The 25,321-nt window shown below is 38.4% G+C and overlaps 3 protein-coding genes across 4 annotated transcripts in view; 1 reads left to right on the top strand and 2 right to left on the bottom strand.

Annotated features, from left to right (window-relative positions):
- Positions 1–4,021, bottom strand: part of LOC144519298 (beta-1,4-galactosyltransferase 3) — a 30,349-nt gene extending 26,328 nt beyond the window's left edge. The window contains exon 1 of the mRNA XM_078252320.1: positions 3,889–4,021. The gene's annotated coding sequence lies outside the window, so the exon portion shown is untranslated. The remainder of the gene's footprint in view (positions 1–3,888) is intronic.
- Positions 4,022–6,448: 2,427 nt separating this feature from the next.
- psmc4 (proteasome 26S subunit, ATPase 4) lies at positions 6,449–14,178 on the bottom strand. Of its 2 annotated transcripts, none has more exons than XM_078252318.1 (11): positions 14,113–14,178; positions 13,317–13,415; positions 12,547–12,733; positions 11,690–11,836; positions 10,777–10,886; positions 10,506–10,599; positions 10,060–10,227; positions 9,765–9,841; positions 8,896–9,064; positions 7,944–7,999; positions 6,449–7,833 (listed from the first exon to the last, which is right to left on the bottom strand). In XM_078252318.1, exons 1-11 carry the CDS (start codon positions 14,143–14,145, stop codon positions 7,720–7,722), a joined length of 1,254 nt encoding a protein of 417 aa, XP_078108444.1. In that variant the 5' UTR covers positions 14,146–14,178; the 3' UTR covers positions 6,449–7,719. The 2 variants fall into 2 exon arrangements, with proteins under 2 accessions (XP_078108444.1, XP_078108445.1); XM_078252319.1 differs by having other exon boundaries at positions 14,056–14,146.
- A 2,085-nt stretch (positions 14,179–16,263) lies between these two features.
- Positions 16,264–23,662, top strand: LOC144519296 (protein borderless-like). Its single transcript, XM_078252317.1, has 5 exons — positions 16,264–16,439; positions 20,283–20,642; positions 21,437–21,706; positions 22,389–22,448; positions 22,755–23,662. Exons 1-5 carry the CDS (start codon positions 16,346–16,348, stop codon positions 22,871–22,873), a joined length of 903 nt encoding a protein of 300 aa, XP_078108443.1. The 5' UTR covers positions 16,264–16,345; the 3' UTR covers positions 22,874–23,662.
- Positions 23,663–25,321: the final 1,659 nt, after the last annotated feature.

Genomic DNA, 25,321 nt, shown 5'->3' with positions numbered 1-25,321 from the left:
CGTTATAAAATTTAAACCGTTGCATATACAGTATACTGGGCTCAGACTAATATAACTGCAACTGATTTCATTGATGTACATCTGCTACCAGAGAAAAAGTACTCAAGACTCACTGCGCAGCTGTCCACAAAATGCAGAAAGTATGTCAGAGCCTCCCGGACGGGTGAACTGGGAATCAGTTGCCTGCTTGTCAGTTAATGGTTAATGATCAGTCAACAAGGTTCGGCTATCGGTCGGAAAATTCTCTAAACGTTTCCCCAATAGGGTTGATTCTTTTTAAATCCACCATGGCTTTACCCTGTACTACTACAGACTACAGACTACCCTGTAGTCTAGAGGTAGGCTACGGTCTGGATTCCTAAACCTATCTCAGTTCCAACCGAAACAGGAAAGAAAATGCCTCTGCACTCATTGGATAGATCTACAACCAATCAGAGCAACAGAAGTCAACACCGTGTATCGTCTCCATATCAACCACTCTTTGCACAATGCATTCGTTCTAACTTCCGACTTTTAGACTTTTTTGAAGCTGGATATATAATTTGTTGCGTGTAAATATAAATGTGGATAACGTTAGTGATAGTGACATGCTTGCTACAGTTGCATTTCTAGAGATGAATTCGCGAAAACACGTTTTATTTCTCAGATTCACGGCTTTGTTCTAACGCCGCTGGGCACTCGCTCTCTTCAGTCTCTCTCTCTCTCATATAACGCTACGTGCTTTCGGGCGGTTGTTGAGGCTCCGCTCCGTCTAAAACTCTGTAATTTCCTAAAGCCGTTTGTAACGCAGAAATAAAATGGATTAATGATCATTTTATTCATATAGTTTATATCTGACTTTACCAGCTGACTTCTCTATTGGCCGTTGAAACAGGTGAAGCCTCTTACGTTCTAAAACCGGCCGAGTCGCAGCCACACCATCAGCTAGTTTGAGACAGGCCGGTTGAGGATTTAAAAATGAATGCGCTGTCGATATCTTCTGTAACAGACGCGATGGTGGAATCTACACATCTCAATTCTCCAGCGGCAGCCACCTGTTGTAAACAAATTCAACCCAAGTGCTCTTTGGTGACGTGGTTGATTCCGTTACTGTTGATCATCTGTTCGACAATTTGATTGGTCCGAACAGATCTTGTTCGAGCATAATTGCTCCTCAACGGATCAAGTCCAGACCTCAAATGTTGTGGGCGGGGCTAAGTTTGGCTGGCATCCAGGGTAGTAATTTCATACATTAGCAGTGAAATTAATTAATGCACAATAATCGTGAAGCCGTGATTATTTTTCAGACTATGATCGTACCAACAAAATCTATAATCGTTGCATCCCTAGTCGCATGTAGCTACATGCTAACGGTAGTGAAAGATGTCATCTTGGCTCCCAATGTTGTTCATTTCTCCCCAATTTTGAGTCACATTATTGTTGAAACATGTCCGGTTGGGTAGTATTTGGTTTAGAAGCTGCTATACTCTATTACTGTGCACTGCTAACTATAGTAGCTACGTGCTAACCCCCGGGAAACCTGTAATCTTGGGTGCCAATATTGTTAATTTTACCCCAATTTTGGGTCACTGAAATGTGCCCGGTTGTGTTATATTTGGTTTATGAGCCTTTATTGGTGTGTTTCACAGTACAAAGTCCTGCTGTATCCTCCGTTGAAGCCAGATAGCGACTGTACGGAGACAACAACAAAAAAACAAAAAACAGAAGCAAGATGCGGACAGCTGACCAATCAGAGCAGACTGGGCTTTTTCGGGAGAGATGCTTAAAGAGACAGGCGCTTCAACAGAGCGTCTCAGACAGAGGGTGAATACAGGTGCAGCAGCCGTGAAAAGAATGAAAAAAATAGTCTTTTTTTTAACATTAAAGGATGTAAACATGTTCTAGTACAAACACAAAATACAAGTATGAACCTGAAAATGCTATGTATTAGATCCCCTTTAACAATAATAATACACCAGACTCAAGGTAAAAACGTTATTCAGAAGCAGGCCTTTTCTATCAAGCAACAACCAAGCAAGACCAGGCAATGAAATAATGTGCAAACATGCCCTGAGAAAAGCGGTGTCTGCATAACAACGCGTGCCAGCGTCCTTGTCATGGCAACCCATCCTGAGCCCTGGCCATTCATCGTGGGTGCAGCTGGTACATGTCTCTATGGCTGTTCTCTTGAGTTCAACTCTGCTGGGACAGACTGATGAGGAGAGGGAAGAAAAAACACATGATCCTCCTGCTTCCTCCCACTTTTTCTTTTTATCTCTCTGCCTTTGCTTGCGTCTGGTGTTTCCATAGTGTAGTGTTCACGTCCAGCTATACCCAACCCACCAGGGAGAGCCACTTATCCAATCACAGTAACTTGCAGTGGGTTGAAAACTTAGCAATAGCAACCATGGAGATAAAGAAACCCCCATGTGGACAGAGAACCCACAACAAAACAGAGCAACAAGTTACACAATAAAGAACAGTTGGCATCACAGGTCCTCTAACATTTAGCCTAGTTAAACAGGTTCCACAGGTATACCTAATGCAGAAAGATAAAGAACAAAAGCTATATCAAATGGAATAATTTGTTGGTAATTTTATGCATAACTTTTTGGTGACTGATGATTCAAAAACATCTGTCATGTGTAAGATAATTTAAAAAAACTATCATTATTTAAATAAATAAAAACATTGTTGATGTTACTCTGTCACATGATATCACAACCAGCCTTGATGTTGCAATAACTGCCAGTGGATAGTGCAGAGGGGAAACTTTTATTCTTTGCCTATAATTAAGTAACAGAGACAGGATAAGTACAAATGTCATAAGGGGAGACTGTACGTAGTTAAATGCACAAAGCTAACTTTATGTTAAACATAAACTTAGAAATGGGCCAACATATTTGCTTTTACATCGAAGCTATTGGTACTCCATCTTCTTGGAAAATAAAAGTAGTCCTTTCTGCCTTGGTCCTCTCATTCCTCAAGTATTGACTCAATCAATCTGACAGTCCAGAGGGGGAGGGGGCTGCCTTTTGTTCTGCTGAGGAGGGTATACATGAAAATATAAAGGAAAGAATAGAGGCTATAAAACTTGTTTAAACTGTAAGTCAAGCGACTTACGCGACAAAAGTAGCATGAAATGGCGCAATCAATGAGAATGTTCGACAACACCCCTTGATATCTTAACAGTGGCCGCACCAGATTTAGCCAACTCATGAGTAACGTTAGTTAGCTATTAATAAACAGAGTTGTTTGCCGATTCCAGTTGTCATTAAAGTTATTACAAAACTTGATTGTGTCGTTATTGTGCGTGTAGCAGTTACATAGAAACTAAGTAGGTTAACTCATGGATGTATTAACAGAACGGGTTAACTTGAGAGGCAAGCAAACTTCAAAGGGGTTAGTTAACTAGCTAAAAGTTGTGCAGACATTTTAGGGGAGTAACGTTAGCGTAAATTGAGCTGACATTAACGAACATTAGCTTTTGTCAATGTTGGCTGTATAACTACTTGATTAGCCAACTAATAACGCACATTTTCAAATAAAAACCAAGAGTAAACGTGTCTTCTATTATTTCTGTTAAACCCGTTTAAGCGTTCTGTAAAGTGTAACGTTAACGTTACGGGTCTTAGTTTTAAGTTGAATCCTTCAACTGTTGTGTGAGTGACGTGGACATGTTTAGCTACCCAAAACAAGACATAAACAACCACTCTTTTAAAACATGTTCTTCTCAACCAAAGTCCAACTACGACTGATCCTCGCCAGCTGTGTCGGGGAAGACGAGCCAAACCATGCAGAGCTAGCCGCTGCGGACGTTAGTTAGCTGGCTGGCTAGCTAGCAAGCAGCCACACATACGGTGCTTTTTCGGTTTCTTTTGGCGATATATTTATCAGTTTTATTCTTACCAGACGGGCTGCTTGTATCCCTTGGCTGGTGAAGTAGCTAGCTGTTAGCCGTCGATATCCTCTACAGTACTCCCCCCCTCCTCCGTATTTCCGATATGTTTTGAAGTTGATGCTGTGTGATCGCCGTGACGTGTGGTAACGTTCCAATAGCAAATGAGCAGAGCCAGCCGTTTCCCCTCCCCTTCACTGGAACCCCCAAACTACATTATGTACTTATAAAAAGCCCCACTTTCGCTTTTCGTTTTTAACGCAAACATTTCAATTCCAATGGTAACATTAAAACTGTAACAAAATCATCACTCTGGCATCTTAAAAAAAATAGATATCTTAGATCAGCAGGGACTGGTCAGTTAGTAGTGCCCAGAGTTCAATCCAAGTGTGGTGAAACGGCTTTATCCATTATGCTGTCCACTGCTGGAATCAGAGCCCCTATCACCCAACTGCGATGCCATTTTAAAAACTAACTGTTCTCTTTCCCACAGCCTTTAATCAGTCATGTTAAGTAACAATCTAACCTGTTTAAGGTAACATTAGTGGGTAATGTTTGGCTTCACGTGAAAAATGCTGAGACTATTCAATACATGAACAACACATTGTGAAAACAACTCAGATGTGAATGAAATTGCAAAAGGAGGGTATTGAATAGTTAAGGTACGAGTCTCTTAAATTAATTCATTAGAGCTGTGTATTGACACTTGAGACTTTAAAAGTGGCGAAAATAAGGACTCTAGTTTGGACTTGTTGGCTCAAATTTAGTTGATGACATGAGATTTTAAAGCCATACAGCCAAACATGATCAGTTTGACCTGGTAAATCCCTGAGAAATGAAAAATGAGACAGCACCAAACAGGCCTTGGGTAGCTGTGCCGCATAACTTGTGTAGTGTAATGCCTATTACCTAGAATGTGGCTTTTAACCAGAAGAAATAAAGAAAATCAACAAACAGAACACCTACATGTTCATCTCTCCAAAACTAACAAATGTTGACTAAGCATAAAGATATAGCTAGTCATGCTTCATTCAACAATGTATTCTCTTTGTTGCATGTTATTTTTAGTTCTATAGCTCTAGCACTTGATTTTGTGTATTTATGAATTATTAATTAAAATAAAACCTCAGATTCTAGAACAGGACAAAAAAAGAAAAGAAAACAAAAAAAAAAAAACTTCATACAGGAGATTACATTTCACAGTTAAGGTAAATAACCATTTACTTGATTATCCAATTTGACTCATCATAATCAGTGGTGGAAAGTAACTAAGTACATATACTTTTATATTTTGATGCCAAATACTTTTGTACTTTTACTTAACATTTTAATGAATACCTTTTACTTGTTAAAAAGTATTTCTAGACTGTGGTATTGCTACTTCTACTTAAGGAAAATGTCTGAGGACTTAGTCCCTCTGATCATAAACATACAGTAACGTTATACTTGCCAATGCCAGTTCTGATAAATAAAAGCCAAACAAAAATAGTGTAATTACATTAAAATGTCAATAAATATGTAAACAATTTATTATGTGGCTGCCAGTACTAATTTGATCTTGCCTATATGTTTTTGATGGGACAGAGTTAACAAAAATGGCTGACCAACCACATCTGTACGAGTTATTTCATCTCAAGCCCTCAGCAGCTCAAACCAGCATGGATGCTTTGGTGTCAGCTTTGTGGCGGAAACTCTTCCCTGGACAGCACTATGGACAAAACCACAGGCTGGATGTAATCTTTCCCAGGATGTCTTACTGGCCAGAAATAGCAACCCTGCCACTCTGTCCGTTCTACTTTGACCAGGTCTCTTACAGCCTTCCTACAAGAGACCAAGTGGAATACAAGTGGGTACCACTACTTTGATTTCCACTGTAATTTCAACATCAAGTCATGGGCAGGGAGGTTCCCAAACTTTCATGGACCCTACTTTGTAGTTTGGGATTAAACAGCAGGTTACCTTGAAACTTCTGATCAGAATAATGATAATTTTTAGATTATGTCCTTATTTTAACTTTAATTTAATGTACTACGCTAAATTCCGAGCTATGCCGCATAGGGACTTCAGACCTTAACCTATGTAAATCCATACAATTGGTAGACAAAGGTCAAATTTGCTGTAAACCTTGGTGTGCATTTGTTTTACTGAAACTGCCGCTTTGATGCTATAATGAATGATCTTGCACCCACTTGTGGCGTAAAGGGATTGGTGCAACCTCAGGCTGCCCTTGTTCGACTCATGGGCGAGCTTAAAGCAAGAGCGGCAGAGGGCCACAGAGCAGCATAGAAGACATCATTCAAGCACTAACCGAGAGGCCCAGCCCAGCTCTGCCATCCATTTGAGTCAACTATGTCAACTCCAAGATCGTAACACTGGCAGGAGTATATCCACAAAACAGTATATTCATATGATGTATGGCTACCGCTGCTAACTGCCAACAACCTCAAGTTTTTGTCTCATGTTACTAAAATCTGTCGTCGTTACAGATGTGAATATTGAACACTTGTCCGATGTGTGATGTAATACCAGCACAGGTTTTAGGTGTGTCGGAGATATGGTTCATATTTTACATCAGGCTAATTTACATTTTATTCACATCAGTGTTAGAAATTAAGGGGGGCATGAAAAAACAAAACAAGAAATCTCAGAATGCTCTTATAAAAATGTGACTGAGGGGCATCCCCAAGATTTAAAAAATAAATCAATTATTTTTACCAATTTAGGCCAATATCCTAATCCTATCATTTTATTTGTATTCAATTCATTGCATTTCTCTGACATACACTCACACAAACAGCGCTGTTACATACAAATGATGCACTGGTAATAGTAATAGTATACTTTTTATTTACTCATGTTGGCACAACATGGTGATCAATGTATGCATTCAAATCCTTAAGGGCAACATTTCCCATCTACTTTTATTGGCAAAATCTCTCAAAAAAAAATGTTTTTCTAGTAAGTAGGGGGAATAAAGGTCAGGCAGTGCAAGACTATCATTGAGGTAATTGCTGCATCCATGACTTACCTACCAGGGCTTTTACTAACAATTATTTTCATTATTGATTAATCGGTTAATAATTTTCTCAACCAATAGTTTGGTCCATAAAATGTCATAAAATAGTTCCATCACAATTTCCAAAAGCCTTAGTTAACATATTCAAATTTCTTTTCAGACCAACCGTCCAAAACCTTAAGATATTTAATTTAATTTAATATCATAGAAGACTAATAAAAAATAAAGTGAATTCCTCCCCCCCGCAGTTTTGTTCAAAAAATTAATTGAGCGATTAATCGCTCAATCAAAATAGCTGCCAATTAATTTTCTGTCTATCAACTAATCAATGCATTTAACATTTGTTGCATCTCTAATCACAACATTGAGCTGATGACAATAAAAATCCTAACACAATGATGCTAGTTGTCTTCAATAGAAGCCATGTATTTCAAGGCAGAATAACAATGACAATCATTTACTTTTTTTATGGAAAACATCTTTAATGGATTTTTCTTATGTAATGTCTTGTTAAGTGAGTACATATAGATACAAATGTTCTATCCTAGCTACAGTCATGGCCAGATATTTTTAGGAACCAGTAGAGTGCCTGTACAAAAACATGGTAGTGTGTCTTCTCAAGGCAGGGGACACAGGGCTAATCTGACATTAGGCCTTGTGCTGCAGTGAGTACATTTAGTCCAAAAATCAATGCAAGTCAGGGACTGCAAATCCATAAAAGACACACTGTTGATACAGACACAGAGACTTACTCAATAACAAATGTGTGTGTGTGTGTCTGGACACCTTTTGTTTTTCCAGGATGTTTTTTTTTTTTTTCCCCCCCCTACTTGTAGAACTCGTGCTCCTGCTCGTCCTTTTTGATGACGGTCTTATAAGCTTTTTCGAAGTCTTTGAACAGGACGATATACCTGTTCTCACGCACTGCCAACATGCCAGCCTGAGACAGCAGAGGAAGAAATAAACAGAAAAAGACATCAAATACTGTTTGTTCCATTCATTTTCTTGCACTGTTAAAAGAAAAGAAATAAACAGGGTTATCTAGCTCACCTCTTGACAGATGGAGTTGATATCAGCTCCAGAGATCTTGTCTGGCCTGGCCACATCTGTACATTCGTTAAGGACGACTGAACAGCACAGTAATGCCAAAATACAAGCAACAAAACAGCCGAGTATCGAAGCTGTGTTTAAACATAAATGAATATTGGAATGATGCAGTGTTAACAGGTTGCAGACTCTCAGCCTTGACACGGTTTGCAATTTGCAAATGCACCGGGCTGTTGTGCATTTTGTGTAGTTTTCTTTTTGTCTTTGTAATTCTGACATTTTTTGCACATTTGTCAGTTTGCAGGCCGCACAAACAATCAAGGAACATCTACGCTATTGTCTATGGTTACACGCACTGCAACCACAGAAAGCCATTATCAGTCAAATGGGATGTTAATGGCCCTGCATAACCACAGTTTTGACACTAAGAAGATGAAACAATGACTTGTTCCATCTCACACTCGCTCGAGCTAAGTGTTAAATGTGATACTGCTGCAACCAGGAACGTTACACCAAACATCACAGGTCATTAAGTATGGAAGAACTACATCAGCAGCAGAGAATTTTAAACAAAAACACAGATGAGTTCCTGCTTGCAGGCTCTGTGTATTAGATAGTGTGCACGTCTACACTCGTATGACTGGAAGATAAACACTAAAAATGTATAATCTTACATCCAGTTACCAACTGACTCCGACTTAAATTGTGACTATCATTTTGTTTCTGTACAAACTGGCTTTATTTTAACACAAGCTCTACCCGGTTTTGTATGGTTTACAGCGGCAACAATACGATTTTAGCATCCCTGACATTTAGTCGACTTCCCAGCATGAGCTTAATATATATCTAACCAGTCATCTATACACCCAAATAGACCGATTAAGGACTAGACTAACACATGTACCACCACCACCCCCCCACACACACACACACCGTTATTGAATCAAAAGGATACAGTCCTCAAGGTCGACCTCCTCAGAGAGGTTCATTTTACTGGTGATGGTGGAGAAAACGAGACGTTTCTGCCTGCGGTCGGGCAGGGGGAACTCAATCTTTCTGTCCAGGCGACCAGGACGTAACAGGGCTGGGTCCAGTGTGTCTGCTCTGTTGGTGGCCATGATCACCTAAGCAGGGTTTAAATGTGAGCATTAGAGCTGGGCGATATGGAGAAAATCAAATATCCTGATATTTTGTACCAAATACCTTGATATCGGTAACGATACTGTAGGGTTGACTATTGGTGCTTCCACAAAATATTTACAAAATTAGATTTTTAACAAATTATCATATGTACCACGGATATAACGACTAAGTGGTGAAAGGCAAATAAGAGAACAGCTAGATGTAAGTTTAGAAAATTACATCACTTTACTGTAGGGCTGGGACGATATGCTTTTGTCCCGATTAGCTTCTTTCACGATACATGGGTGCCAATTTAATTTGTATTTAAATTTTTTGCCATTGAATAGTATTGAGTATTGCAATTTTCTTGTCCTTTAACAAAAACAAAAGTCGAATAATACATTTCCAGAGACAATATATCATGAGACATTTCTAAAAGCTAATTGTTTTATAGGAAGAATGCACATCACATGCAAGTCTGAGCTGCTTTTGCTTAAGAGCAAAATGTCCATTTAAGGTTTTGAAGATTGACAAAATAAACATTTTGGGTGCTTGCTAAGGTGAATGAATGGACATAATGGCTTAGTAAATGAATGGCTGGTTTGACAGTGCTCCAGTGCCATCACGAGTCAGTACATACAGAGATGATGCAGTCACAAGGGGAAAGTTAAGAGCTTCCTCAGACAGGTGGACTTGGCTCACCTTGACATTGACGTTCTGGTCAAAGCCGTCCATTTGATTTAGCAGCTCGAGTAAGATTCTCTGCACCTCCCTGTCAGCTGCAGAAACAGAAAAACAAGGTCAGAGGGTAGTCTTTTTTTTCTACCATGATGTTACAGCATTTACAAGGATGTGATCGAGGGAACACAAATGAAATGAGAATCTTTACTTCAAAAAGAAAAACTAGAGCAATGTTTATCCTTAAAAAACCTGAAATCTACAACAAAACTTTGGTTTGTACACAGAAAGTCTACATGTGAGCCACACACGTTCATACCTCCAGTCTGTGCATCAAAACGCTTAGTGGCGATAGCATCGATCTCATCGATAAAGATGATGGCCGGGGCATTTTCCTTCGCCAGCCGGAAGACATCACGCACCATACGAGGGCCTTCACCCAGATACTTCTGAACAAACTCAGAGCCCACCACACGGATGAACGCCGCTGGGAACGGAGACATTGGAAAAAGTTCTTTTATTTTCACTGCTGTACATACTCATTATCAATAATCCATAACTAAAATGCAGTGTGTACTGTAGACATCAGTTGAAGTCAGTAGTAATCTGCGTTTTATATAAGGACATAATGTATGTTTTAAAGGGTTTGAATCCATCCATTGCGTTGTCAACATAAAAAAGGAAAATCTAATTTGGTATAAAAAAAAAAAAAAAACAAGATATCTCACTACATTAACACATACAGGACTCTGATATGGTAAGTACCTGTAGTGTGGTGTGCCACAGCCTTGGCCAACATGGTCTTACCACAACCTGGAGGTCCGTACATTAGGACACCCCTGGGTGGGTCAATGCCAATCTGAGAAAGGAAATAGACCAAAGTTGTTAAATATCTAGTGCAAGTTTTTTTTTTTTTTACATTTTGGAAAGAGCAAATCCATGTTATTTCACTCACTTTGACAAGTGGGAGTGTAAAATACATTAAAAAGTACTTGGTGTCAATGTAAAAATATCACGTTTCTCTTCAGTATCCGACCTGTTTGTAAAGCTCAAAGTGTGTGAGCGGCAGCTCTACAGCTTCTCGGACTTCCTGCTTCTGAATGTCCATCCCACCGATGTCAGCATACATCACATCTGGCTTTTGGTCTGGGAGCAGAAACACAGTGAAAAGGAAAGTAAGCTTTGCTGTATAAACATTGTAAACTTTATACTGGTACTACTTAAGATCTCAGACTTTCCCTTTACAGTTTCAAGAAAAAATGTCATCTATGTAGCCTAGAAATGTAGACGCACCCTCCTTAGCGGCAGCAAATGTAATTTGCAGCCAGGGGGTCTAGCAACTCTCCGTTGGCTTGCGAGCTGGAAAAAACAAACTCTGGCCAGGCCAATCACATTGTGTATAGAGTCAGTGGGCGGGCTTATGGCTGCTGCTGCTGCTGCTGGGAACAGCGGTCTTTCGAATCGGCTTTGGCTGCGACTCTGGAAGACTTTGAGTTAAGCTTTTCTTTGAGAAAAGAACGGCACTGAAGTCATTCTTAAAAAAGGAAGATGTGTTCGGAGTTTTGCCGACCAGATACGGCAAAAGTTTAATCTATCAACTAGCGTTGCTACCTTCTTTGTTGCTCTGCTTGGTTGTAGCGCTATCCTATTGCGTGCAGAGGGAATTTGAAAGACAACCATTTATCCCGCCCCTCTGATTGAGCCCTGCCAATGGTGAGTTCCCAGACCCAACATCTTGATGTGGGTCTGGCTTGTCAGGCTATCATCTATGTGTTTTAACAAAAACAATGAATGGCCAACTGAGCAAGAATTCACTGATTTGACTGTAGTAAAAAACATGAATACAATCTTCTGCGACACTAGCATAGACACTCCAGAAACAACCATGGTCATCTTTGTTTAGGAGCTATTAAAATAGGACCAGAAAGCAGTAGTACTGAGTGTTGTACCTGACGTCAGCATCATGATGCTGCTGTCAGCTTCAGGAGGGAGCACATCCACCAGGGCGTTGCTGTGCTTGTGCAAAGCCACTGAGGCGTTGGGCTTCAGCAGCTCTCTGTCAATGGTGCTCAGGATGCGCACATAGTAGTTGGACCCTGAAAGCAGAACAAAGATGAATAAAAGAAGAAAGAACGTATTACAAATGTAAACATGTACTACTTCAAACTGTATAATTAAATTTTTTACAGAACATTTCTTCTAGGTTCTCTCTCAAGACTCTGAAAGTCTGAACATGATAAAGAACTCAAATATACAGCGTGTATGCATCATCTGCCATTTCATAAATTTTTTATTCTCAGCTCTGTTTATTTATTTATTTTTACAGTCATCGTTTTGGGGGTTTAATGCATACCATTTTGTTTTCTAATTATCTCTTGTAATTTTAAAGCTAGTAAGAATTGTTCCTTGGCACAGAACATATCCCCTTAACATTAAGCTTGACATTAAGTTGTGACATACGCTAAATTGTCACCTACAATATAAAACGGGAAACAACAGATTCTATTTTAGTGTTTTTAAGTGCATATTAGAGGGCAGGTGTAACATCTGACCACTACCCTTCCAAAACCTTGAGGACCAGTCAAGCCCAGTTCCAAATCTAGAGTGTCTGTAAATGCTATCATGCTATGAATCAAAAATTCCCCACTGAAATGTCCCATAGATCTTTTAATACATTGCTTTGAGCACGGCAGTCCATGTTGTTATTACTTAAAATTTACACTGGCAGCACATCATTATTTTTTGTCTGTGTAGGGTTTTTTTTTTTTTTTTTTCCACATTTAGGAAGGTTTTTCTTTTGATGTACCTGTAGTGGAGCCGACAATGGCTGTGTTCTGGTCAACAGCTTCCAGGAACTGGCCAATGACGAGTGGGATGCTCTGTATCCTCTTAACCTCCTCCTGGGCATGGAGGAATTCTTTCTTCAGGTTCTTCTGTTCATCTTTGATATACTCCTCCTGCACCTCCAGGAACTCCAGCTCCTGCTGCAGCTTCTGCAACAACAACAAAAAAAGGAAAGAAGGGTTGAGATCCTGCTGGAGATTTAAGTATACTATAAATAAAACTATTCAATCATTGTTTTATATTCCATATCATATCACTCTTGTGGAGCTTATTCTAGTTTACTTTACAAGTGCACCAATGTCAAAAAACTGATATCTTGTGTCTCAATGTGAACAGAAGAAGGTGAATCTTATGTATACATGTAATGTGTGAAATGTATTGCTCTTCCTCGGTAATGTAATCCTGATAATTAGACTGACCTGAGTTTGTTTTACGTAACATCTTTTAAATCACAGAAAAATCTGAGATATGGGCAGCAGTTCAGAGATTTGAAACCTGTACCCCACTGTAATTTTATGCATGTAATTCTACAAATGTAATTTGTAGATTTCCGCTTGAACCTTTTTTTTATTTGCCTTCATCCGAATCCATCATAACCACAGCCCTCTGTTATACATGAATACACAGAATAAAGCATAACATTACATTTTGAAGCCTACAGTTTGTCGTAATCATAGATACATTTTAGGTAGATTGTCACTTTTATCACAAATTTATAAACAGGTATCAGACCTTGTATCTGCTGTAAAGATCCTCAAGATCTTCTGGTTCTGGTGCCAGAAAGGACAGGCCTGTCTGAGGTCTGGAGGTCAGTATTGCTGGCATGTCGTCCTGTGAAACACACAAAAACATTTAGCATAAACAGAAAATCTCATGTTTGACATCACACATTAGTGAAGGGCTTGTAGTGTTTTTCACCCAAACAAACAGAAATATAAGTAAAACAGATATTTATGGTAACGTTACAGAGTACTTCCAGCTAAGGAACAGAATACAGCAAAAAAACTAAATTTACAAAAACTCACAGATAAACAAGAACTGTATGCTCGGACAGCTAGCTAGCTTGTACCTAACAGAGACAAACACTAGCTAGCTTAATGTTAGCTAACTTAGCTACCCTTAGCTCGTTAACATTTAACGTTAGCTAACAAACGGTTCGCAAAAGCAAAAACTGATTAACGTAAACATCATCTAACATCAATCTTTGGTGAATATAGTTTTATAAACCCTAAGCTATTCTAAAGCATATCATTTTTTCTTGCGCTCTACAGACACCATGCTAACGATAGCAGCTAGCTAACTTGCATGACATAGCAACTAACGTTAACCTTAACGTTACGTTACACAGAGTAGAGAATGAATTGGCAGGTTTACGTTTCGGCAGTGTTAACGAGAGCGAACAAATAGTCAAATACTGCGACAAACACCCACGAAAAGCAATACTCAAACACTTAAATTTACAAAAGCCTACCACAAAAACTCTGTCGATTTTAAGAGGAAAACAGGAAACAATCTCACTAATTCATACCGGGTTCTTCTCTACAGCTACGATGTCCTCCATGTTGAAATATGCCTACCGATTGACGTAATGACGTTTTACGTTTGCAGAGGGTTGTATGGGTAATGTAGTTTATCGCAGAGTGCAGGCATTTAATTGTTTTAGGCTACAATACATGATTCTTTTTTTATTGTGCATAAGTAATGGTTTGGAAATAAGTCATACGATTTTTTCTGTCCTTGCTTTTTACCTATTGTTATGCATCCCATCCTACAACTCCAAGCATGCACCTTTCAAGTAGCCTAATATATATTTTATAGTGTTACTGTAAACATAATTTAAACATGTCTGTTAAATATACAATGTAGAGTATATATTGTCAAATCCACCTACCTCATATAAGCAACCTGTTAAATTAATTATTTAGATTCATTTGCACTTTTGCTTTGCCCAATTGTATTACTGTTTACAATCCTCATATAGCTATTTGTGTGTGTGTGTGTGTGTGTGTGTGTGTGTGTGTGTGTGTGTGTGTGTGTGTGTCAAATACAAAATAATGGCATACAATTCTTATGATTTTCATTCACTGTGTGCCCTAACTGTGCAAGTGGGTGTGCAGAGAGCGTTATTATGTATATCCTGTTGCAGAGCTGAGGGTCCTCACATCTCTGCAATGTATGTGTGAAGAGGGTGTATGCACATTTACCACAGAGGTTTCCATTTAAGGTTCAACTGAAAAACACTTAACGAACATATTAGAAATAGATGATCTTAGGCAAGGCAAGGCAAGGCAGCTTTATTTGTATAGCACATTTCAGCAACAGGGCAATTCAAAGTGCTTTACATGAAAACAGATTAAAAAAAATTAAAAACAGATTTACATGAAAACAGATTAAAAAATAAAAAACAGATAAAATACGAGAAAGTTACAGTGCAGTATAAGAAATTAAACATTGAAGAGCAGTTAAAACAGTTAAATATATAAAAGCAGATAAAATAACTTTCCTGGACTCAGTGATCCAGTTTTTGGAAAGCCAAAGCTTTTTGACCAATATGACAGATATCTCAAGCAGTCTGGTCCATACTTTCTAACCATCTCACCCACTATGGGTCCAGATGCGTCGCACGGCTTTGAGGTTTCATTCCCCATAGTTACAGAAGCTTTTCCTTTAGTATACTCTTATCATTTTCGATCTTACTAAAAATATATATTTTCTCTTGTTTGGGAGAAAACAAGAACAACAGTCAGTAAGTAATTTGTTATTTTAGTTAAACTTATAAAGTAATTCTTGATCTTGAAACAGCAGCAGACAGAACTTACTTGTTTTTTTTCTGGAGCTTGCAATCACACAGTCTTCATCAGCAGTTCTTGTTCACGTTGGCCAAAACATTGAGCTCAACAGTTTATTCTTGACAGTCGTCACAACAATCTTTACCTATTTTATTTTGATAAAATCAGAAGCTCCAGAAAAAGCAAGTAAGTTGACCTTGAGTGGAGATTGTTTTGGCCGACTGCTGCATTCCCAAAATCAAGAATGAACTGTCAGGCTCAACTTTAAGCAACATTAATGAGATACCCTAAAAGTGCTAAGAATAGTGGCCGGGTTAACTCAGTGGTAGAGCAGGCGCACATATACTGAGAGGTTTATGCCTCGACGCAGTGGTCCATTGTGCGAATCCGACCTGTGACAATTTCCTGCATGTCTTCCCCCTCTCTCTCACCTAGCTGTCCTGTCAAAAATTAAAGGTGGAAAAGCCCAAAAAAATAATCTTTAAAAAATAAAAGTGCTAAGAATAAAGGAAAGTTTTAAGACAATTGAAACAAACTTAATCTACTGATGAAGACTGTGGTAATTGAAAGCTCCAGAACAAGCAAGTAATAGGACCTTTAGTAGTATTTGTTTTGTCAACTATGTTATTTTCATATGCAATACAAAACATGTGAAATAAGTCCTACTCTGACTTAAAACCAAAAAAACCACATCCTTTCAGTGTGCTTTCATTTCCAAGCCCATAATATAAAGTTAGTAAATGTCTACAAATGTGAGTAAATGTTCTATATATCCTGCATTTTTATTTATTTAATTGCTTTGTTGAAGTTAAGAAATGCTATCTTAGTACTGTCAAAATAATGATGAAATAGTGGGTGTGTGAAAGGTATCATTGGATTAATATCTTTCAGCAGGAAGTGCTGTATCAAACGCCTGCATGTACTTTATCTGTCAGCACTCGAAGGTGGTACTGTCATCTTTTTAAGAGAGTAATGTTGAAGATATTTTTTTCTGAGATTTATCACAGCTTCATAGTGAAGAAATGGGGATGGGCACAACAGATGCTTTTCTACTTTTTGGTTTCAGGTAAACAGTTTTTGATTTGTAGATGAAAAATGCATGTGTGTTTGTGATAGGGATTCTAAGCTACAGGGACATTTACTCATTTTGCAATTCAACACAGTGTGTTTAATCATAAATGTTCTCCATCTCTGGACTTTTTTGGACTCCTGTGACTATAGTCAGATCATTCTATTATTATTATCATTATATGTTATTAACTGATTGAGCATTTGGCCTTCACATTCTCTTTGTATCTTTCTTTTATCCTCAAAACGGTGTCTCCCTTTATAAAGCTTTATACTATTTTGGTTATATCTTTCTCTGGGCTGACATCATTAGTTAAAACAACTTACCAGGTTGCAACTTTTACTTTACATGTTGTCATGGGCGATTTTAGACCCTTTTTAGGGGGGCTCAAACCCTAAATTTCATCTCAGCCCCTCTAAAAATTATGATAATAAAAAAAACATATATATTTTTTTTAAATCAATTTTGGTGCTTGAAGTGAGAGTTTGCAAAATTGTCTGTTAGTGACATAGGACAAACAATTACAGGTTGAAAGGGCTTGAAATAGGTTTAATATCCTGTGTTGCTGAGTCTCGCTCTATCGAATCTGTCAGAGGGAGAGCAGGATTGCGGTTATAAAGTTTAACGTTGGTAGTCCCCAGAGAAAGAGAAGAAGTTGGTAATTTCATGGCGCAGATTAGAACCCAAATTGAAATGTATGCAACTAAAATTGCTGAATGTTAGAACCAGGCCCGGATTGGCTAATCGGGAGCACCGGGAAAATTCCCGGTGGGCCGGTCTGTTTTTTTGGCCGCGAGGGCTGTTGTTGTCATGGCACTGGGTTGAAATATGGATGCTGTCCCTAGGCTGCCTGCACTCACAGCAGCCCCACTTTTTTATTTATTATTTTACCGCAGTCCCACTCTTTTTTATTTAATATTTTCTGGCAGAGTGCAGCCTGCAGGTTAATGATGACATGATTATCTTTTGACTTCCTGGCCCCGCCCCCGACACGGCACCTTGCAAGTTGCTCAAAATAAAAAAAGTCAGATAAAAATGGATAACAGGAAGCGCAAAGGCGGCGCTGAAAAGGCCAGAATAAAAAAGAAGAAAGCTTTGGAAACTGACTCGGCCAAATGTTCTAAGCTGAGCACATTTTCCCTCAAAAAAACAAATGAAGACGACGAGGCCGTTAAGTAAGCTATATAACGTTAAGGTAGTTAGGAGCAGTGCAAAAACAACGTTGTCTGCAAACCACCGTTCATGTATCAAACTTTTTCTTGTAGCTCTTCAGCAGTAGCCGCCTCTAGTCCGGTTTGCTGCTAACAGTGAAGAGCAAGGCCCAGTAACATTACCAAGTTCCACTCATGAGCCCAACACACCAGAATGGGCAGGTAGGATTGCCATTCAGAAGAACTAATAGTAATGAAGAGCCCTGCTCAGTGAAAAATGCCCTGAGATCATTAATGATACCTGATGATTCAGCAATACATTAATGAAACTGACTGATTTGAAAGCTTTGTAAAAAAGGGGATATTTGTGGTGAGAAATAAATGTAAAAAATGTAATTTAGTGTCAGAAACAGAGCCAGGACCCAGTTGTGAAGAGACTAATGCTCTCACTGTGAAAGACACAGGTAAGCTGCTGTTGTACCATAGTGTGTGAATAAGCAAACATTATCACTGAAAAAAAAATGCTTTTCTTACTTAGTATCTTACTTGTTTCCAGTTCAAATATCTAAATATTCTTAATTCAAGATACATTTACTAGACAAGTGAAATGGCATTAGAAATTATGTCTTGTTTTCTGAAAGAAAAACCAACTAAAAATTAAGTGATTTTGTTTTTTTGTTGTTGCTTAAAACAAGCTAAATCTAAAACAATTATTTGTCTTACCCCATTGGCAGATAATGTGTTACTAGTGACCCATTATGTTTTTAATCAAACGATAGTGAATATACAAAGCCCACGATTGAAAGGGAATAGGATAAAAGTAATATGAATTCAGCCTGCATATTTTGCCATTTGGAATTTTTCATTTTATTTTAATCTTTATTTTTTATTTTGTTTTATATATTTGTTTTTGTTAGATTTTTCTTCTTCATTTCAATATTTGTATATTTATGAATACTAACTCTTAAAGAAAATAGATTCTGATACTGTCCTGTTATTTACTGTTCTAATAAATCTTCACTGTGAAGCAAAACTTAGGCTACTGTTTTTGCACTGAATTGGAAATGATGATATTTTTCAAAAATACAATGAATTACAAGGCTGTAGAGAACAGTGCGCCTATTGCAGACTTATATTCTGAGGTTTTAATTACATTATTTTAATATAGTCAGTCATGAACTAAAGTGGGCCGGTCTAAGGCATAAAACTCCAGGGCTGAAAATGAGTCCCAATCCGGCCCTGGTTAGAACATTGTGTCAAATTGGTCGTTATTACTAAGACTTATAAAGTGTCAGGTTTAGTTCCATCATAGTGTCCAAAAGCGGTAGCTGACGTTGTTGTTCAGTAGCTCAGAGAGTATCTGCTAATGAAATTACTGATTTAGCAGCACCGTATCCGTGTCACATTCTCATTAGGGGCTGAGCCCCCCTAAAGGTCTGATCCTAGAATCGCCCCTGCATGTTGTTGGTAAATGCTTGTGTGCAATGTTTTGGGAACTGGCAAACTGAAAACTGAAGCCAAAATACAAAGGGAAACACATATCCTAAGCTGCTTGGAAAATCACCAATTCCTTCTCCATTGAAGGGAAGTTTAAAAAACCCAGAAAAAGTCTAATTTCACATCTTCTTGATGCTTTGAATAGTGTTTATTAGGTGTTGAGTCTGGAAAGTTTGGGAGCATGCAGTTTCTTTCCGCATTTCAGCTCCAGTGCTATGCATCTCTTCGTCTAAATCTGGATTTTTATTTTTTGGGTCCAGTAACCGCCAAGATGGCAGGACCCCAAACTTCAGGTTATAAAACATTACCTCAGAAATCTATAGCCAAAGTCACAGATGTCTGTTGTTTTACATTGTTCCTGTTGTCTGAATGACCCATACTCTTACATAATAATTGAAGGTCTGATACTGAAGTGCTCAACAGGCAGACAAATATATTTCAGTAATCTGAAATATAAAAATGTAAAAATTCTGGTGATCCACTTTTTAATTCTGATGAATTGTTTTCTCTCTTAGGTCAATGATTCAAGAACAGGTGAAGAAAGGTTTTGTTAGGATAATCTTTCCAAGTTCCCTAAATAGTTTTTTCATCGGTGAAACAGGATCAGGATCACACAGGAAGTTGTTGTTGTTGTTGTTGTTGTTGTTGTTGTTGTTGTTGTTGTTATACTCATTTTGACCACAAGAAGCTGAAGTGCACCACTTCCCCCGTGTTCTAAATAGGACTAAAAGTATTAACGTTTTCTTCCAGGGTGAGTTTTAATTTCTCCATTCACTCTAAACAACAAACAACAAAAACTTCAAAAAAGTCTCAAACAATTTAGATCAAACTTAGAAAATGGATCACCAGAATAGTGTTTTCTCACTTGTCTCTCAGGGTTTCCATAGCTATCACATGATCAAGTCAAGTTAGTTAGATAGCACATTTTATACGACAGGCGTAGACTCAATGTGCTTCAGAAATCCAAAATAATGTTCTCTATTAAGCGGAACATTAGTTGGTCACATGTCCCAATAAAACCATAAACTCGTGTAAATAAAATATTGTGGTCTTTTTTAGCACACAGTCAAACACTTCCTGTAGCTATATTTAGCATCATCTTAAAATAATTAAAAAAAAGGCAGAGGTTGAGAATTTCTGTGAAAGATAATGTGAAAGTTAACCAACATCCTGTCATTTTTCTGTTTTTCAGGTACTCACTCCTTGGTCACAGTCCACCAGCCTCCTGTGCTTACCACTGCTCTGGGTCATGATGTTATAATGCCGTGCCATCTCAATCTTTCCCACAATGAGAAAATGGTGACCCCACCGGTTCTGTATTGGGTGTACATAACACAGGACGGCACTGACAATCCCAGACTGTGGCTCCCCTCTGAGAAATATGATGGACGTGTTGAGCTTCTGGACAATAACCCGAACACTTCAAGCAAGTCCATACTCCTCAAGAATGTCCTGTGGGCCGACAGCGGGAAGTACCAGTGCAAAGTCTCCGTCATCACAGAAGGTGATCGTTTCAGGAGGAGAGGAAATGACACTTTACTGATGGTGTATGGTAAATACAAGGTTTTAGAGTTTTCGTTTCCAAATATTTCTGGATCAAATGTCCTCACAGGGAGATAAAGATCATGAGGACACTTTACCAGCATTTACATCTATAAGTTTTACATCTATAAGTTTGTACAAGGGTTTTGGCTCAAGTTAAAGACAGAACTGGGATAAAGTGTTGGTTTGCCAGGAGGATTAAGAATATGGGGTAGGAATCAGGTTCAGGGCTAAAATTATAGATTTAGGATCTCTTTTTGAATAGACAAGGCCTAAATGACAGGGTAAGGGTCCTATATGCTTCATGTACATGTGCTTGTGCAGTCTTCTCTGCAGACCTGCATCATCTGAAACCAAACTATGTATATTTATATTATATATATATATATATATATATATATATATATATATATATATATATATATATATATATATATATAAAAACATATTTCCTTTGATTTCTTCCTGTAGGACAGTTGTCATAGAACTTTATTTATATATCACGGACACATAAAACAAACGCCAGATTTTGTTCTAAACTGTAAATGGGAGAAATCTGACTGCTGACAACCTGCATGTAATAAGCGTTTAAAAGGTTGCTGCAGAACATGTAAACCGTTTTTTCAAATTCCATGCCATTGAGCTGAAAAAAATTGTGTGCAGGTGTATATGAACACCAGCCTTCATGGTAGTCATGGCTGTGCAGTGACTGGACAAAAAAAAAAAACAGTGATATAAATGTCTGTGTAGGCTACTTTCACATGCCGTGTACACACCTGTATTTCTGTCTGCGTCTCTTTTCAGATACCATGATCTTAAACCTCACCGGTCACAATGACTCTCTGCTCGAGTGTAAAGTAAACGTGACCTGGGATCCCGGATTTGTTTTGTCCATTTTTCATGACGGATGCAAACTCCAACCTGTTGACACAGCCCCAGGAGATGCTGACGCAGCTCTTCCCTACGTCACACTCTCTGAGACCGTTTCTCTGAGGAGCAAAGGAGAATACGAGTGTCAGCTGCACCTGAACAAAGAGTTGGTAACAAAAAGCATCTTCAACTACCATGCGCCTGGTAATAATCTCCCTCCTGATCTAGTTTTCATGCATGCACACTAAAAAGTTGCTGCTCTGCACTGAGTGTTAAACACTATGAGAATTGTTGTTATTGTAAGACAGAATTGAAAAAATATAAGCCTACAGTAAGTCTGTTCTTTTGAGTTAGTCAGTAAGTATGTACAGTCACTTTATTATCAATTGATTCTGGTCCTAGTCAACTGTTTTTGCCTTCACCAGAAGAAATCCAGTGTCCTCTAAACCAAAAATACATCCCTTAAATATGTGATGGGAGAGTGTTCAAGCTCAAACAGCATGTTAAATTTCTCTCTAATTTATTAGTTTTTAGCTGTACTGTAGATTTTAAAATAACACAAATGCTGCCATAAACAGCGTGGTTGGAAACACTGTCTTTACCCTGTTATTGCAAATGTCCGGTTTGTGGTTTCCTACATGTCCTGCAGGCTACACAATCTTCAACATCAACTCTGACATACAGTATTTGCTGTAGCATCAGTCCAGTTGTTATTGATATCTATCCACATCTGGAGAAAAGCTTGCCTCTTCTAACTAGAACCCCTTTAAGCATGGAAACATCAGTGAATATAATTGTAAAGCGGCACTAGACAGTGTGAAGTTTAAAAGGCTTCATGTAATATGTCAACATTAAAGTGGAGACCTGTTTGATCTTTCCTCCTAAGTGGCTGCAGATGGTGCAGATGCTGAAAATGCTGAAAAAAATGTTGCAACAACGGTCTCCGGTGAGTCTGTCCTAACAAGCAGAAAGCGCTCACTTTCTTCTGAATTTTTTTTCGTATTTTGTTCTTAAATGATCAACTCTGTCACACACACACACACACACACACACACACACACACACACACACACAACAAAAAAGTCATTTGTAGACCTAGTGGTATCTAGCAATGCAGTTGGTTTTGTTTTAGTTTGGGCTGAACTTTTGATTTGCTTTTACAGGAGAAATGATTACATTAAATCAATCACTGTATCAATGTGTGAGACGATCTTTGGATTACGCTTCATAGCAGTAGTTTTGTGTTTCTCAGAGCCAGGTGTGGTGGTGTTTCCAGAGCCATGGCCCCTGTATATGGCTCTCCTCCTGGTGCCCATCACTATCCTGCTGGGACTCACAAGTGCCTTACTGATGCTGATGTACAAATACTGAGTTTGTCAACATCTGGCTGGAACAGAGAGGATGGAGAGCCAGGGTTATAGGATGACTGTATGTCTCTGTAACATACTGTATATGCATTTAAGGACATACAAATAATTTCTGATATTCTACATCTGTGACCGCCTAAGAATTATTTGTCTACTAATTCACAACGTAAACTGTATTTGACTGTTAAAAATAATATTGCATTGACAGAATACCAAGGTATTACTATGTTGTTAGTCATATTTAGTCATTCTTTATGCTCTTTAGCTGAATATACAGTCTCATGTTGATACTAGTAGTTTTTGTGTGGTTTTGATTTCCCAGGACCTGTTCACCTTGAATCAGAAAATCTAAGTAAACCCCCCCGTGACCCAGCCCCCCCACTCCTGCCCACAGGTTCCTCCATCAGAAATGTAAACGTCTGGTTCTTTTTTTCTAAATTTTAAACATCAGTTCCTTCACAATCTTTTCTGTTCCCCTGTAGAGGTATTTCCCCCTTTAAAAAGGTGACGGAGGGCAGCTGCACAAAGGAGCAGCCATTGACAGTGACCCATTTTTCCTCTAAATATTAAAACATGTTTCTATGATGTGATAACTAGAAATACAATGATATTGCAGCATACTATTAAGCATTAACCTAAACAACAAGCAATCAAATCTATGGCTGAAACAGAGAGCCAAAACTCAAATCACCTCTTAATTAAAATGTATCGTCTTATTGATGTATCAATCCTGTCTTTTTGTAAAATAATCACTGAAGATATGTTTATATAAACAAGTTTATCCTCAATACGTCTTACTGTATGAGTGGATATTTATTCTCAATGTGTTGTTGCTGTGATTAAAGTTAATCCACATATTATAAAAAAACAAAAAAATCAAGAGGGATGTTAGTGGAATTAGGGACAGAAAGGTCACACACAGAAACGATGCATTTGCCAACACACAGACACACACACACACGCACAGCAACAATGTATTTTTCAGAGTGAGGACAGGCACTCAATCATCAGAGTAATCCTCACTGCTGTCATAATGAAATGGCCAAAATGAGAGATACAGACAGACAGACAGACAGACAGACAGACAGACAGACAGACAGACACAGGACTGAATCCCCTCTGAGCTAAGTCAGAAAGAGAGTAGGTGCACCTTTGGTAATGTCACATGTTGTGTGAGTGTGTGTCCCTGTGGGGGGTTTAGAGATTAATGGTGGCTAGAAAGAAGGTGGGTTTGGAACCTGGCAGTTAGTCACTTGAAATGTCAAATAAGCAGGCTGCAAACAGGACAAGTGAGTTAAAGAGAAACTTTCCATGTGGTTATGAGTGACACACACTTAAAAAGCAGACATTGACCAGATGTCAGATGTGAATTTGAAATGAGCTAAAGCAGTAATTATATAACTATTGTATTAAAGATGGGGGGGGGGGCTAGAAACATTTGAATGAGAGGCAATTTTAAAAAAGGGGGCATTTGTAAAATTAATAATATTGACAAAAAATGTAAAGTCCTGGTTGTTGCCATTTGCCGTTCATTTAAGTTTATAATGAAAAGGTACATTGTTTATTTAGTGTAATAAATGAATGTCAAATAAACAACTTTAAATATTCTAATATGAAATTACGTAACAACAACAACAACAAAAAACTGCTACTCCAAATAGCCTACAGCCAAGGACAGATTACGGCCACCCATCCTCTTACATAGGAGCAAGACACCCAGACTGAAAGAGCCCCAAAAAACGACAATAAATGATGTGACTGCGTTAACACCACCACAAACTACAGCCTCCAAAATGACCATGAGGTTAAATCAGTTTCATTAGAGACACATACATGTATTAGCATTCTACATACCACAGACTGGATTCATATGGCTGTAGGGACAGAGCTCTTCAGGCCTTTCTGCACATACGTCTATACCCTGGGGAGGGGGGGGGTTAAGTGGATGATCTGGGTCATGTGTGATTAGTGCTTAGCAGATCAGGGATGAAGTAACATGGTCAGATATGTTGGGGGTAGGAATGAATGATTCTATTAGTATTGCAATTTATTGTAGCCAGGGTTCAAAATTAGCACCATCTACCAGCCAAATGCTAGAAAAATATGTAATTGGCTGGTAGATTTGCTTCACTCACCAGCCAAAAATGGTAAATGGTAATCTATTGACCGTCTGGTAAAATGTAAACATTCAGTAGCCATTTGGCTGGTGGAAGAAAAAGTTAATTTTGAACCCTGATTGTAGCACTGCTACTTTTGTCTATTAAGTACAAAGTGTGTCATGTAATGCTTTCAAATAGGGTATATTATTTAAATATTTTTAAGTGGCCCTCAGTAGCAACAGTCAGTTTCTCTATGGCCAGGCAGCTCCAGACACCAGCTATTATTTAGGTGGTGGTACAGAGTTTTTCCATAAACAATATTTTGCCTGTAGGGTATAAATACCTACAGTCCT

The sequence above is a fragment of the Sander vitreus genome, chromosome 6, assembly GCF_031162955.1.
Source record: "Sander vitreus isolate 19-12246 chromosome 6, sanVit1, whole genome shotgun sequence".
In the NCBI taxonomy this organism is placed as follows: Eukaryota; Metazoa; Chordata; class Actinopteri; order Perciformes; family Percidae; genus Sander; species Sander vitreus.
Note: the sequence above shows the minus strand (reverse complement) of the source record. Positions and strands in the feature narration are given on the sequence as shown.